The 14,907-nt window shown below is 34.6% G+C and overlaps 1 protein-coding gene across 11 annotated transcripts in view; it reads right to left on the bottom strand.

The window, feature by feature from the left end:
• The window catches only part of LOC126753422 (uncharacterized), a 71,758-nt gene that overhangs the window by 33,708 nt on the left and 23,143 nt on the right, over positions 1–14,907 (bottom strand). For all 11 annotated transcript variants that reach the window (XM_050464841.1, XM_050464837.1, XM_050464843.1 and 8 more), the window contains exons 3-5: positions 9,483–9,735; positions 8,976–9,346; positions 8,624–8,916 (exon numbers count right to left, since the gene is read on the bottom strand). In XM_050464841.1, the coding sequence (XP_050320798.1) occupies positions 8,624–8,916; positions 8,976–9,346; positions 9,483–9,735 (917 nt within the window). The remainder of the gene's footprint in view (positions 1–8,623; positions 8,917–8,975; positions 9,347–9,482; positions 9,736–14,907) is intronic.

Genomic DNA, 14,907 nt, shown 5'->3' with positions numbered 1-14,907 from the left:
GGATTTCAACTCTACTCGTCACCCTGATCACTTTGGTATATATAACCCTATATCAGACTCTTTTAGTTTTAGGACTTACAAACAACCGTTATGTGAACAAAACTATAATACTCTCCTTAGCAACTTTGTTGCGAGAGTATAAAAACTAAAAATATTGGCTGCAAAAAAAAGCTTATGCATTAACTAGTAATGTTGTTTTATATAGTACACCTTTTCGTTGTGTTTTTTTCTTTTTCTGTAATTAAAATAATTATATTTACTTTGTTTTAACGCATTTTATTTAAATTGTATTGAAATCAAAATGTTAATAAAACTTGTGGATAAGATTAAGTATATTTATTTTAAAGAAAGAACAATTTATTGAACGAAACTATTGATTTTAAAAGTACAACGAAAACGATTTATATTTAAATTAATAAAGCAGCTTCAAAAATTTCTGCCTGGGAAGGTTCATTTGTAATAAAATTTGTGTCTTCGCATTGATAATCTATACCATACATGGGCATTTTGACTCACATGAGCAGTTACTCTCAGGACACGTATTCTTACGCTCTTATTTCAGTCGCTATTGAGAGCGAAAAAACCAGTTTTGCACTGTGGGATGATGAATTGATTTTCCTGCCAGTTGCGCTGCAGACAGCAACGAGGTAACATAGGTAGTCGGTATGTTGATGTTTTTTTATGCCCTAGTATATTTTTGCCCCATTTGAAATGTATAACATAAATAAAATGTTATAATTTCAGATACCTTTGGTGGGGTAAATTAAAACCCATCAGTACTGTTCATGAGGGAGCAGGCTTTTGGAAAACTTGAATAATCTTCGTCTTTGATCTCAGAAAGCAATAAAAATAAAATAGTTTGAAAATGAGTGACTTTTTTGAATAAATCGTTTTCAACTTGGAAACCCCAATCCTTATACTTCTGCAGAAGGGTATTTTTTTTCAAAAAACATATTATCTCTCTCAATACCCTCATATTTCTCAAGGTATTTATGGAAGGTATTATAGTGTCTCCTAAAATTATATCCCCGCGCATAAATATGTAGTATCATAAAACAATCAAGCGGCGCGCGATGTTGCTTCGCTGTTGTTTGTTAATCAACTGACTGCAAATGTTCTTTGTCCCATGGTAGCCACTTTACGCTCGCGGTTACCAATACATCCATACATTTCATTTGCCCATCTCTGATCTACACCGATTTTTTAGAACACCATTTGTTCTCTCCACAACATTACGCGCGCGTGCAGGTGTTAGTTTTACAATTGTATCTACTGCAAATCGTTTTCTAGTCAAGGCAATGGGGGTCGGCTTTAGTATACCGTCCCAGGATTTCGGGAATAAAATGGGTATGGTCGGATAGAGGAGACCCTCCAGATCACGAATATATATGATTATAGCCGCAGGAAGCTTATAGTTTTCGAGATATTCGCATTTAAATTTGAAAATTTGCAATATTTTAATTACATATTTTCTATATATAAAATTAATTTCGCACTTATATTTTTCAATTTTATATACACTAACACATCACTAATTCATTTGTACACATTTATTTTATATAATATGAATATAATTTAAATATGGTTGAATTATGATTATTTAAGAATAGCAAATGAATTACAAACTGACAAATAATCAGTGTTACCACACTAAAATATTTTACAAACTAAAACAAAAAAAAATATAAAGAAATATTATATCCTAAATACAGAAAACATAATCGTTGATAAACAATAAAAAATATATAAAAAACGTAAGCGGCCTGAAAAAAATTTGATACACCCCGGTGTTGGACCGCCCAGGGTTATTTTTTTTATAGGTTGTTGGGGTATAAACTGTTCACTTTATTACAAATGATGTCGATAAGGTAACACTGATTATTTGTCAGTTTGTAATTCATTTGCTATTCTTAAATAATCATAATTCAACAATAATTTAAATGTATATTAAAAGCTATTTTTGCACTATATTATATAAAATAAATGTGTACAAATGAATTAGTAAAGTGTTAGTGGATATAAAAGTGAAAAATATAAGTGCGAAATTAATTTTATATATAGAAAATATGTAATTAAAATATTGCAAATTTTCAACTTTAAACGCGAATATTTCGAAAACTATAAGCTTCCCGCGGCTATAACTACTTATATATATCCTTGATCAGAATAATCTCCTCTATCCGACCATATCCTTTTTATCCTTGAAATCCTGGGACGGTATACTAAATTCTTCCCGGCAATGGTAAGCCATCTTGTAATAGTTCCAATAATAAATTAATAAATAAATAAACTTACATTGTGTTGGGTAATTCAAGAGGACTGGTCTTATCTCTTAAATTCCGTTGGTAAATCAGGCAGGACTTGTTTCCCTCCTCCCAAATACGTTGTCGCAAATATACAATATTAATTTTTATGTATACTATTAAGTTTTATTAACAAAGTTTAAAGTCAAAATTTAAATTTTTTAGATTTTGGATGCCGCAAAATCAAAACAAAAAGATGTGTGACAGATTGCCGAAGTTCACAATAGTTTAATCGAAATTCGAATTCAATATTGCCACTGTAATCTGGCCAAGTTACTTTAGAAAGTTCGTAATTAATCATCTTAAAATTAGCTTTCGCAAAGTTGAACCGAGAACAAAGGTGTTGTGTATTATTTTGAAATAAGTTGACACGAGCTTGACAAGCTGGCCCAAAAAATGCGGCGAACCCAAGGAGGTGATCTAGTAACCGATGCCCAGAGCATACTAAAATTATAGAGGGAACTCTTCTCCAGCTTGCTGAATGGCAGTGAAAACATAACTCCAGGAGAAGGCGAACCCGATTCCCCAATCGATGACGATGGAACAGACGTTCCATTGCCCGACCATGAAGAAGTTCGAATAGCGATTGCCCGTCTGAAGAACAACAAAGCGGCGGGGACCGATGGATTTCCAGCCGAGCTATTCAAACACGTCAGCGAAGAACTGATAAGGAGCATACATCAGCTTCTTTGTAAAATATACAAAAAGAGGGACCCTACAATCTAGGCCAATTACCGTCAAATAAGCCTCCTCAATATCGCGTATAAGGTTCTATCGAGCGTATTGTGGGAAAGATTAAAGCCCACCGTCAACAAACTGAGTGGCCCTTATCAGTGTGGCTTTAGAGCAGGAAAATTAACAACCGACCAGATATTCACCATGCGCCAAATCTTGGAAAAGACCTGTGAAAAGAGAATCGACACGCACCACCTCTTCGTCGATTTCAAAGCTGCCTTTGACGGCACGAAAATGAGCTGCCTGTATGCCTTTGATTTCTGAATTTGGTATACCCGCAAACCTAATATGGCTGTGTAAATTGACGTTGAGCAACACCGAAATCTCCATCAGGATCGGGAATGACCTCTCCGAGCCGTTCGATACCGAGGTTTCAGACAAAGTGACTTTCTTTCGTATGACTTCTTTAACCTTCTTCTGGAAAAAATAATTCGAGCAGCAGAACTAAATCGAGAAGATACAATCTTCTATAAAAGTGTACAGCTCCTGGCATATTCAGTTCTGCTTTCTTCAGAATGGATAAGGCAGCGAAGCAAATGGGTTTGCTGGTGAACGAGGGCAAGAAGAAATATCTCCTGTCATCAAACAAACAGTCGTCGCACTCGCGAATAGGCAGTCATAACTTCGAAGTTGTAGATAATATCGTCTATTTAGGAACCAGCATCAATACCAACAACAACGTCAGCCTCGAAATCCAACGCAGGATAACTCTTGCAATTGAGAAGTCAAGTCCTCTGTCGACGAACAAAAACCAAACTCTATAAGTCGCTCATAATTCCCGTCCTGCTGTATGGTGCAGAGGCTTGGGCGATGTCAACAACAGATGAGTCGACGTTGCGAGTTTTCGAGTGAAAAGTTCTGCGAAAGATTTATGGCCCTTTGCGCGTTGGCCACGGCGAATATCGTATTCGATGGAACGATGAGCTGTGTGAGATATACGACGCCATTGACATAGTTCAGCGAATTAAAAGACAGCGGCTACGAAGCTAAAAGCTAAAAGAAGAAACGACTGGCGTGCTGTTGTTAACTCGGCTATAACGCCAGTAAAGAAGAAGAAGTTGGATACGATTTCGATATTAATTTCCAAAGGAAGATGATAAAAGTTCTCTAGCAGAACCAAATTATTACATCGGACAACAGAGAATATTGAAGTGTTATCAATGTAAATCAGATCTAAAATCTTGCCAAACTTGTTCGTATCTAAATTAATTTGGTTAAGACCCAACAAGTATAAGAACTCATTTAAACATAAGCGAGTACTAACAGGAATGATGGACTCATCAATAGATTTCCATGATACAAATGGTAAATTGAAATCTCCCAAAACAAGTAAAGTAAAGTAAAATAAATATTACCACCATTAACGCAAATTCGAATGCACTTAAATTCAATGAAGTCTGCTTGAGGTACATACATCGACTTCTTCAGATGCATTCTGCTCAGGCGATTATATCCAAATATTTCAAATTCGCTATTGAATATATCATTATCAAGTTTCTGGGAAAGCGATAATTTTAAAATTACAATTAATGCTATGTAAATACAATTCAGTTAGTTTTGTATTAAGACCTCTAACATTTTGATAATAAATACTCAGCGAATTATTATTAATCAGTTTTTTGTATCAACGAGTAATCACGGGTTCCTTGGCAAAAAAAGAGAAGATGGATTAGTAGATGAGCGTAAACGTACCATTGCCACACCCAATAAACGTCTTTAAGCGAAAACATACTAAATTAAGATATGCAACAATAATTTCGAACATGGGATCTGTGATTAGTTAGTGGCACCTGTGGACTAACATTTAAAAAAAAAGTTGATGTAGCCCAGTCCTTAAAAGGATTAATGTAAAACAACAAGTTTTGTCAGAGCAAATTTCATGAGTACGCCAGCCTACACTGTAATGGATGAAATCGGATGATAACCCCGCCCACTCCCATAACGATAGCTCGATAAATCAATAACTATACTCTCGAGATGGTATGGAGGCGTACAAATTTTAACAATGATCGGCATCGCCCAATTTTAGGTAAAATCACATATCTCGGGACCAACTCTACCGATTTCAACTAAATTCGGTATTTGACATTCTATTTTACAGTACGAAAATGAGTGAGTACCGAATACCACATACCTACCTAAATTTATATCGAAAATATCGAAAATATTGGTCAATGTATGAGATTTATGAAAATGAGAGAGACTGCTTTACTCATAGCAGTGCCTATAATTGATAGGTTAGGTTAGGTTATACTGGCTGGCTATCTTATCATTCAGGGCCTTAGCAATGCCAGATGGAGGTTCAGTTTAGTTTGAAGTGAAGTATTCGTCATACAAGGCGTCAACGCTCTTAGCGAGCTTTAAGGCCGTCTTGATATCTACGTTTGGTCCTTCGTCTAGTCTCTTTAACTCCGAAGCTTCTTGATACTTAAGACGAGTTTTAAATTGTGCTTCTAATATCAACTTCTCTGCACTTTCTGCATGCATCGTTATTACTTACGCCCATCCGGCTCGCGCATAATGCCAGTAGCTTCTGATCTGTCAAGAGACCAACCGGCCTTTTCGAGACCGTATGAGTAAGAAGAAGAAAGCGAGTTTTTCTGAGTGGCTCTTGCACATGATCTAGGCACCTAAATTGGATAAAAATTGGCGAGCGAAAACTTGACCTACCGCTCATATAATTAATAAGTATCAGGATTTTTGAAAATACAGCTGACTTTATTCCGTATAGATTGGTGATTGCATGTGCAGTGCCTTAATAAATATTTTATGCCGAATATGTCAGTCAATGAGTATTATTTATACATAAATAGCTTCAAAATATGTTCTCATACTCGAGAACAAAAACCGAAACCGAATCAAAATTAAATCAATACCCATAAATTGATTTCCGCCATTCCACCTACATATGTATATTTAAACCGTTCGGGTTGGTCACAATGTGTGATATTTTAATGAAACTAAATAAATGGACAAGTTTTCTTAAAAAATTCGTGGCTTAGAGCTGAACAAGGATGGGATTTTTCTATACCTTGGTCTAAACCTCATATCCCTAATGTAATGAATTCCATCCTCTGCTTGACGTTTTACACACCTGCTAAGTGTATGACCTTTAATATACAATAAAATCTTTTTTTACACGGCAGGTACGTTCCTAAAAAAAACCGTGTAAACCAAAATCGTGTAAAAAAAATACACGATTCATATGTAAATTTGGGGATCTGTTCCAAAACCTTAAAAATCGTGTATATTAAAAAAAATTCAAATATTTTCTTAAATAACCGATATTAAACTCCAGTAAGTAATAATAAAACAAAAAAATCCATACTTATTACTAGAAAATAAATTTAGTTTACAGTTTAAATTCAATCCATAAGTACAAAAATATTATGGACTGGCTTAAAAATAACACCGTCGTCAGAAGATATGTCTAACAAACTGTTTTTTCCATTGCAGAATTATCTTGACTATTAATCGGCCTCTATAGATTTTTTTGTCATAAAGTCTGTTAAAAGAAGTGGTTTTTTGTTTCTCCAGTTGTTTAGATATTTCTTGATACCGATTAACACAAGATTTAAGTTTTCGTTTCAATTGTAATACACGCTTGCAGCGAATTTCAAGCTCTCTCGAATTAAATTAGCCGTTAAAACCTGACTTTCACCTTCGTCGTCGTCGATATCGGCATCTTTATTCTCATTGATAGCCATAATTTCAAAAAAGTCTCTGGCATTAATTCATCGATGTTAGCCGTTTGGATGTAGTCAAACCCAGCGACACCTATATTATTTGAAAGACTTATAATCTCATAACAAATTTCTGATATTTGCCCTACTGAAGTTCCACTTAGCACGAAAGCTGGTAAAATCTTTTTCCAACAAGCATTTAAGGTTGATTGCCGCAACTGTTGGATAGCAAAGGAAACATGTGTTATGCAATCCAAAATACTAAACTTTTTCCATTCTTTCATAACATTCAAATTGTTTTCTTTCACTGAATCTAAAATATATCTTAACGTTTCCCTGATGCAAAAAAACCGTGATCAAGTGACACTGTAATACATAGTCACCACCGCTTTGTATCAGTGAAGTGGTACGAGTATTAGGTGGCAAAAACAGCAACTGAATATTCGAATGTATCAGCACTGGGTAGCTACGTCCATTATCAACAAGCAAAAGTATTTTGAATTCTAAACTTTTTGTGTCATATATTTCTGGACTTCAGGAACAAATATAGTAAATATAGTAACCATAATCCATGCCATTTAATTCGCCATAATATGAACTGGAAGTTGTGTAATGTCCTTACCTTTTAAAGCTCTTGGCATAAGGAATTTGTTGATTAATAATGACTTCAACATTTTATCGCCAGATGCGTTACTGCAAAGCAAGAGGGTTGCCCGATGTTTGGCGGCTTTTAAGCAGTCTTTTGATATTTTGCTATGATTGTTATTTTAGGCATTTTATTTGATCTGGCATTAAACATTTGATCTGGAGTATATCTGCCCTCTTGAATTATTTTTGCTAGTTCATCCGGATAGTTTTTTGCAGCATTTTCATCTGCTGATGACAATTCTCCTTAAATTTTTACATAGTGAAAAACGTGTCTTTTCTGAGATATCTTAAGGGCTTTCGCTTTAATAATTTTTTCCTGTAAATATTCAATCCATGACACCATATGTTTTTCAGTCTTCTCCAAAGTTGAATTTCGACTATAAGAAGTTATTTTTGAACTAAGTGTTGACCCAGAAATTACTGATTGTCAAATGGAACACTCATTTTTATTTAAACCAAAAGCTCTGCCAACAGATGTTGAACCTTCGCAACTTCTTAGACAGTCCAAAATTTTTTTTTCGTCTCTAATGAAATTGTTTGTCTCTGCAGAATATTATATTAATAAGGGCTCTGTAAAAACGAAATAAAATAAAATTGCTTAGTGCAATTTCCTAAGATAACAATCAAACACATATTTTTTTGGAAAAGTTATTAACAATTCCGATTATGTAATTTGAAGATTTTACAAATTTTTAAAAAATTACTAACTTAAACTTTAACTTGAAGAACTTTATTGAAATTATATACTGCGTCATCAGAAAAATTGATAAGTTAAATAAAAAGGGTATTTCTCTTAAAGTAAACAAGCCGTGAAGTAGGGTTGCCATTTGAACGATATCCAAAACTGCAGAAAATCATGTAAAAAATAAAAAAAAAAACTTTTTAGCAATTTGTGTTAAATCAAAAATAACGTGTAAAAAACAAATCTTCTTGTCGTGAAAAAAAAAATCGTGTAAAAAAGATTTTACTGTATACCATATATGATACCAAAATTTATTGAAATTTTTTCACGCTTTCATGGAATAATGGATAGTATTTTTTTGCAAAATTTTTTAATGTAAAGTTTGGCCAGCATATGAAGGAGCTTTGATTCTTGCTAGTTGCAAGAGTATAAAATGTTCGGTTTCATCCGAACTTAGGGCTGCCCTTCAAATAACTCTGTTCCTCTCGGGTAATGAAAGATGATGTTGAACTTTCACTGTGGACACTATGAGACTTTCAGGATGCTTTATAACACAGTATAGAACTATATACCTTATAGAGTGGTCTAGGCGGTTCAAGTAGTTCAGGGGGTGTCGATAAGGTCCCCCAACGAAAGGCGAGTTCAACAGAATACCGCTTCCACGCCTCTAAATATAATGAAGCCCACGCTACGTTAAAGAGTGAAAATAGAACGTGTCCCATATCTTGCGCTGTTTGTCCTTTTCCCCAGAGAGCTGCATACAATATCATGCCAAAGACAGCTGGCACGCCTAAAGCGCAGGTGTAATGGCCCAGCCACGCAAAGTAAAGTGCTACTTTCACACCAAAATATTCAGCTATATCATCTGCAAATAAATAAATAAGCTAGTAGTTTGGTATAAGCGAATATAATATAAAAAATTACCAAGTGGTTGAGGGGCGAAAATCTGTTTTACCCAACTGTTTTGTAGCAGCGCCAGAGAGCGGGTTTCATGTAACGGAAAAACCTGCACAATTAGACCAGTTTCTTGCCAGGCTGCAACAATGCTTTGCCCTTCGGCTACGGCTGCGCGGCCCTGTAGGGCTTCGATATCCGCCTGGCTGGCACGGAGGCCTTGCAGTACCTGCAGCACCAGCCATTGCCGTTCTTGTGAGGTGAAAAGTGCACTGCTTCCATCTTCGGTCCGCAGTTGCTGAAAACAATGACTTTCACGTGTTGTGAATTCACGTAAGGCACCACCTAGGTCTGGACGTAAGCGTTTCGGTAATCGTGCTTCTTCGGCGGCTTTAAATAGTCTGAAATTAAAGAAAATAACATTTTAAAGCTCCAAATATAACCAAAACTCATACAAAAATAAATTGCCACAAGACCTAAGGCTGCAAAATGGTTTAAGTTCAAACAACTTGACAAAAAGTTTAAATAGCAACTTACACATTCGTTGGTGCACTAATGTAGAAAGCATTCCGACGTGTACTCTCGTGAGCCTTCACTTGTACAACCAATCCAAGCCCCGATGGTGGTTGAGAACGCAATCGTGAGAGAAGCCAACGAAGAGCCTCGTCAGGCGCATCTTCTGGAAACTCGATGACAACATCACATTGTGTCGGTATTTTATTCAACCAAAGGCGACGCGGCGTCATTAAATGCCCAGCATATGGAACTTTTCGACGTAATTGACGGGACGCTAAAGGAGGGACATAGAGGGTGACAAATTATTTTCCTTCAAACCTTTTAAATATGCAATAACTGATTTTTTTATGGAGTAAATGTATTTTATAAAACTCATTTAAATTAATTGTAATTATTAGTTTTTTAATTCTAGTTTTCTGCTCGGTTTCCCACAATAATATAGCAAAATGTGGCAACATTATACCATATAATATTTTAAGTCATTTGAAAGTTGGAAATCTTTAAATAGAAAAACTCTGGCCTAATGAAAAGATCACACCAAAATCAAAAAAAAATCTATCTTGCCCCAGAGTACCAATCTAATTAGAGTACTGTCATTTCATCCAATCGTTCTCATGTTTCTGGTCTCAAAGTGACGCTGCATCCGTTATTTGTGTTTACCATGGAAAAAGTAAATTCCTTACTTCGATATAAATTTTTTTTGATAGAACTAGCATAAATGATGCCATTGTCAGGGAGGCCACAAAAGGCAATATGCGATAAAACTCGTGAAACTATATTCAGTGAGCGCGAAATGAGATTAAATAGTTAGTTAACATCATTAGCGTCTCAAGGGAAATGATAAAACTTAGTACGCAATTACTGCGGAGTTCTTTGAATATCAATAATAAAGCAAACGATTCGTAATAATTCTGCGTCGATTTATAACAGGGGATGAAACATGACACACATGAGCTCAAAAACAAAAGTGGGCAGGTAAAATTTTACCAATTATTTTCTTATAGTCGATGACTCCTACATATTTCCGAGTTTTTGAAAGTCTAAATTGATTTGCCATTGTTTAGCAATCTTCTATTGGCGCGTATAAATTTTATAACTGCCGGATCATTAATTGGTGAATTATAGTATATCATTTTGAGTGAAGCAACTTTTGTTATTGTGAAAATAATATTTTATGCTTTTGTTAGGTTTGTTAGAGCTTTGAATAATTTTATATTTTACATATTAGTGGCATCACTACTCCTCTCTACTGTCGTCGGCAAAATGAAAGAAAAATGAAAGATATTTTTAATTTATCGAGAGCGACAACTGAGAGCCTTCTGTCGTGTAGTCGTGCAGCTGTCTAAATAACTGTGTCCATAAGAACGTGTGTATTTTAATATTTGACGGATGTCGCTTGAAGTCTGTCGCCTCCTTTGTGTTTACAGGATCATTCACGAATACACCTACATTTTTTATGTATGTATATAGCTTTATATCTTGCCATAAACCAAAAGTGTTGCATGCTTTTAAGTTTTATGTTAAAAATATACATTTTTATGAAATAGAGGCGTTTTCAAATATTATATACGTATGTTAAAAAGGTTTCACATAAAAATATATTATTTGTAAAATTTCATTTTTATTTAGGCATTTGTGAATTCTGAAATATCCAAGAATTGATTTTTATAATTCATTTATTAATTCCATATTTTGTTGCATTCCTTTTTTCAGTATATCTTATATTTTACTTTAATTAAAACTTTTAAATATATTTATAGAAATAGAAATTTTATTATCTACTGTACAAAAGAATTTTCCACTTGTGATAGATGATTTGTGCGGAAATTTAAATAAAAAATAAATTCGTAAAAAAATAATTTCTGTTCTAATAAAATTTTCGAAAACCAATCACAAAAAATTAAATAAACAGTCCATTGGTTGTAGTGTTTGTAGTATCAGATGTCAGATTCTGACCTGGTATCCTGGCAGTTACCAACAAAATGCAAAAGGATAACGCAAAAGGATATATCCTTTTTTCGAAAAATTCCACTTTTGAAGTGGCTAGTAGCTCAAATCGCTACGTATTGCTAACTGAAAGTTTTCCACCAAGCAATGTTAATTATATGGAAACGTCCACTGATGTCCCTGTCCGTACAGAACCAAAACTGGCACCAATTTTTGTGGATAACGTCATAAGAGGCGCACTTGGAAAGATCACGTACAAATAAAAAGAACTTAGCTAAGATTGGCTCCTAAAGAAAACAATCGAAGAATTTAGCAGACTCCACTCCTCCGATTGGAGCATCATGAAAATACATATGTATGTATATTTGCTGGACAATAGTTTACAGCGTAGAAAATTGAAAAGATACCACTCGCAAGAACTCCTTGTCGATTTAATTATTGTATAAAATTAAATTTAATTTAATTTTTTGTATGTAGCTGTATATATTGTGTTTTCATAAAATTTAGTTATTATTTTTTTATAATTAAAAAGATTCTAAATATATTTAAATTTACAAAAAAACTTATTAGGGATATTCTCTTGCTCTTGCAAAACCCTTGCACGGTGCACGAATTGCAGATTTTTCCACCTAATGCAACGGCACAACAACAAACACACGCTGAAAAATATTTGCAAGGGCTGTAAAATATGCATGTCAGACCGAAACCCATGTTTATTTTCGTGCAATGACACGCAAAACTATAATTGCAACCCTGTTTTAGCTGTTTACATAAAGACATATTACGTCGTTAAATTGTTGAGGAAGGTAAGTTTTAAATAGATGTTATAATTTTTAATTTAAATTCTAAAGAATTTTTACAGTTTTCCATAAGAATGAATATTGAAGTTGCGCCCCCAGCGAAGAGGAAAAGGCAGCAGCCAAACAAGAAGTGGAAGGAGAATGAGGTGCACTCCATTATAGAGTTTTTAATGGATGAGGCGGAATTTGAAGTAAGTCTATACGTTTTTTTTTAATTTTTAATCAAATTCGGTTTTCTATTATTTCAGGTTCCAACTGCGCAATTGTTTTATAAACGATTTTTACAAACATCGCAGTTGGATGTTTCATGGGATCTGGAGCGGTGGAAGGTCCGACATTTGAAGGAGCAATACCGTAAAGCCAATAATGTGTGCAGGACTACAAGATGAAGCTGACGGCAGATCCATCGAAGGTTAGTATTATATAGATATTTTAAATTTATTGTAAATAAAACATTTTTTTACTAATTTCAGCAAAAATTGTTAAAATGTGTCCATATAACGACCAGCTGAGGGAATTATATAAAGCGGTTGCCGGCCATGCAGCCGTTACTAGTTGAAAGTAACCTTCCTTCGCCTCAGTTATGCCCAGTTAGTCCTGCGCAAGAATTCGAAGTAGAATTCTTGGAAGAGGAATGTGTACCTGCTGCGCCATCAAATGGCGCACCTTCGATCGCACCAATTTCCACACCGGTATCAACACATCAACGGTCAATTCGGCCTCCGAAATCATCCGTTGGAAAATTGGCGGCTATCCAAGCTGAAAAAATTACTATAGAAGCGAAGAAGGAATTTGACAAGTATGAATTCGAAGAAGAAAAGTAAATTCAGGAAAGAAAATTAGATATAAAGTCTAAAAAATTAGATATAGAATTAAAAAAAATATAAACTGATGAAAAGTGCAAGGTGTTAGAATTAGAAATGAAAGAAAGAGTGGCTATGTACGAAATTGAAAAAAAAAATTATAAAATAAAAGCAATTAAATATACTAAATTACATTTGTATTTATTTGTAATTATTTATGGAGTTAGATTATTTCGTAAGTATGAACTTAAATAAATAGTTATATTAAAAATAGAGTTGGTATACCTAATACCACTATGTGTAACATACATACATACAACTATATTGCTAATTAACGTTTTATTGATCACCAAACATTATTGTGTACAAAGATTTGCGCTTGGCTTCTGCCTCAGTTATTCGTCGGCCATTTTCATGTGAAGAAAATTCGCTATCGACAACTATACTGTCTACGTATTCAATATCGTTAGAAGTAGCTCGTAAGATGTTATGCAATATACAGCAAACAATAAACCAGTTGGAACATAGAATATGACTTTTTTCGTCCTGAATACGTATTCTTAATTCTTTGAGGCTGCCAAAGCGTTCTTTTAGAATCCCAAAGCAAGGTTTAATCCTCACGCGATATGTGCAATGACGCAAGTTGAAAGCTTTACGCTTTATGTAGTCCATTTGTTGTGAATTTGATCGTAATGGCGTGATAAGAGTGGTCAGCAATGGATAAGCAGAATCTCCTGCTAGCCATTGAGAATAAGAAAAAAGTGAACCTTCCTGAGTGGAGAGAGCACTAGTATGAAACATGCGAGCATCATGTACACTACCACTACTACATGCCGAATCCTTAACTGTTAATCGCATACAACTTGTGCCTTTATGGAATAGATTTGGATTTTTGAAAAATAAGCCGAATGGTTAACAACAATGGTTTTTAGACGAAAATACTCTCTTTGTGATCTTGTAAAGCGTTTCACCATCTCCTACACCAAACAGTGTAGCTACTTTCCGAATAGCCGCACTTTCACCCGGTGAACCCAAATAATATAAGGTTATAGCTAGCTGTAGATCTACTGAAAATTCCCTAATGGATAGAGCGTTGTTAAACTGTGAACTGTCTTTGATTAAGGACAATAAATTGATTTCTTAAGACTCGGAGCATTTGTTGGTAACGTCCTTCGTCTAAATAGTCAAGAACATTAGATCTCCATTCCAAACACTTAGGCACAATTTGATAATTTTCGCGATGATTCGATAACATAACTATAAGATTTTATCCAATTCATCCATAGTTTTCTAATAGCTATCGTCGTCTAAAAAGTTCAAGTTTGTTTAAAATAGTCATTCGCAATAGTCATTCACAAAATTTTTGCATTATAGTCATTCACAATAAATTTTCCGAATCAGCTGTTCTTATATCATTAGATTCTTCAATGGGTGCTCTCGTGCTCTTGCATATTGCGTTATAGGATTTTTGCATTTTGTGTCATCTTGCAATCTTGCAAGAGCAAGAGAATCCCCCTATTATAGATTTATAGTCATAACTGCCAAGTTGCAGCTATGATAGCTTTTCAGTCATTACGGATAATTTTCAATTTTGACAGATTTATGATCAGCAAAGACTCGGAAGAAGGCATGAGAGTGAGCAGTATAGATATGTAGTTAGTGAATCAAGTCTGAACATTTGCTTTTGCACAAAGCCCTTGTGGACACACAGACTAAGTGTATGACATCTGGCGTTTTGAGTTTCTCTATTCTTTCTATCTTTTTCTATTCATTCTGAAAAATTACAGTGCGAATTCAATTCGTGGAATTTAATTTTAAGAAGCGTTACTTTTTCTGTAGACGCGGACGAGCAGGGATAATGGGATGTCCAACTTATTCCAGTGTGAGAGCGCCTCA

This window comes from Bactrocera neohumeralis, chromosome 3, assembly GCF_024586455.1.
Source record: "Bactrocera neohumeralis isolate Rockhampton chromosome 3, APGP_CSIRO_Bneo_wtdbg2-racon-allhic-juicebox.fasta_v2, whole genome shotgun sequence".
Classification (NCBI taxonomy): domain Eukaryota; kingdom Metazoa; phylum Arthropoda; class Insecta; order Diptera; family Tephritidae; genus Bactrocera; species Bactrocera neohumeralis.
The sequence above is the reverse complement of the archived record's forward strand: the minus strand, read 5'-3'. Positions and strand labels throughout refer to the sequence as shown.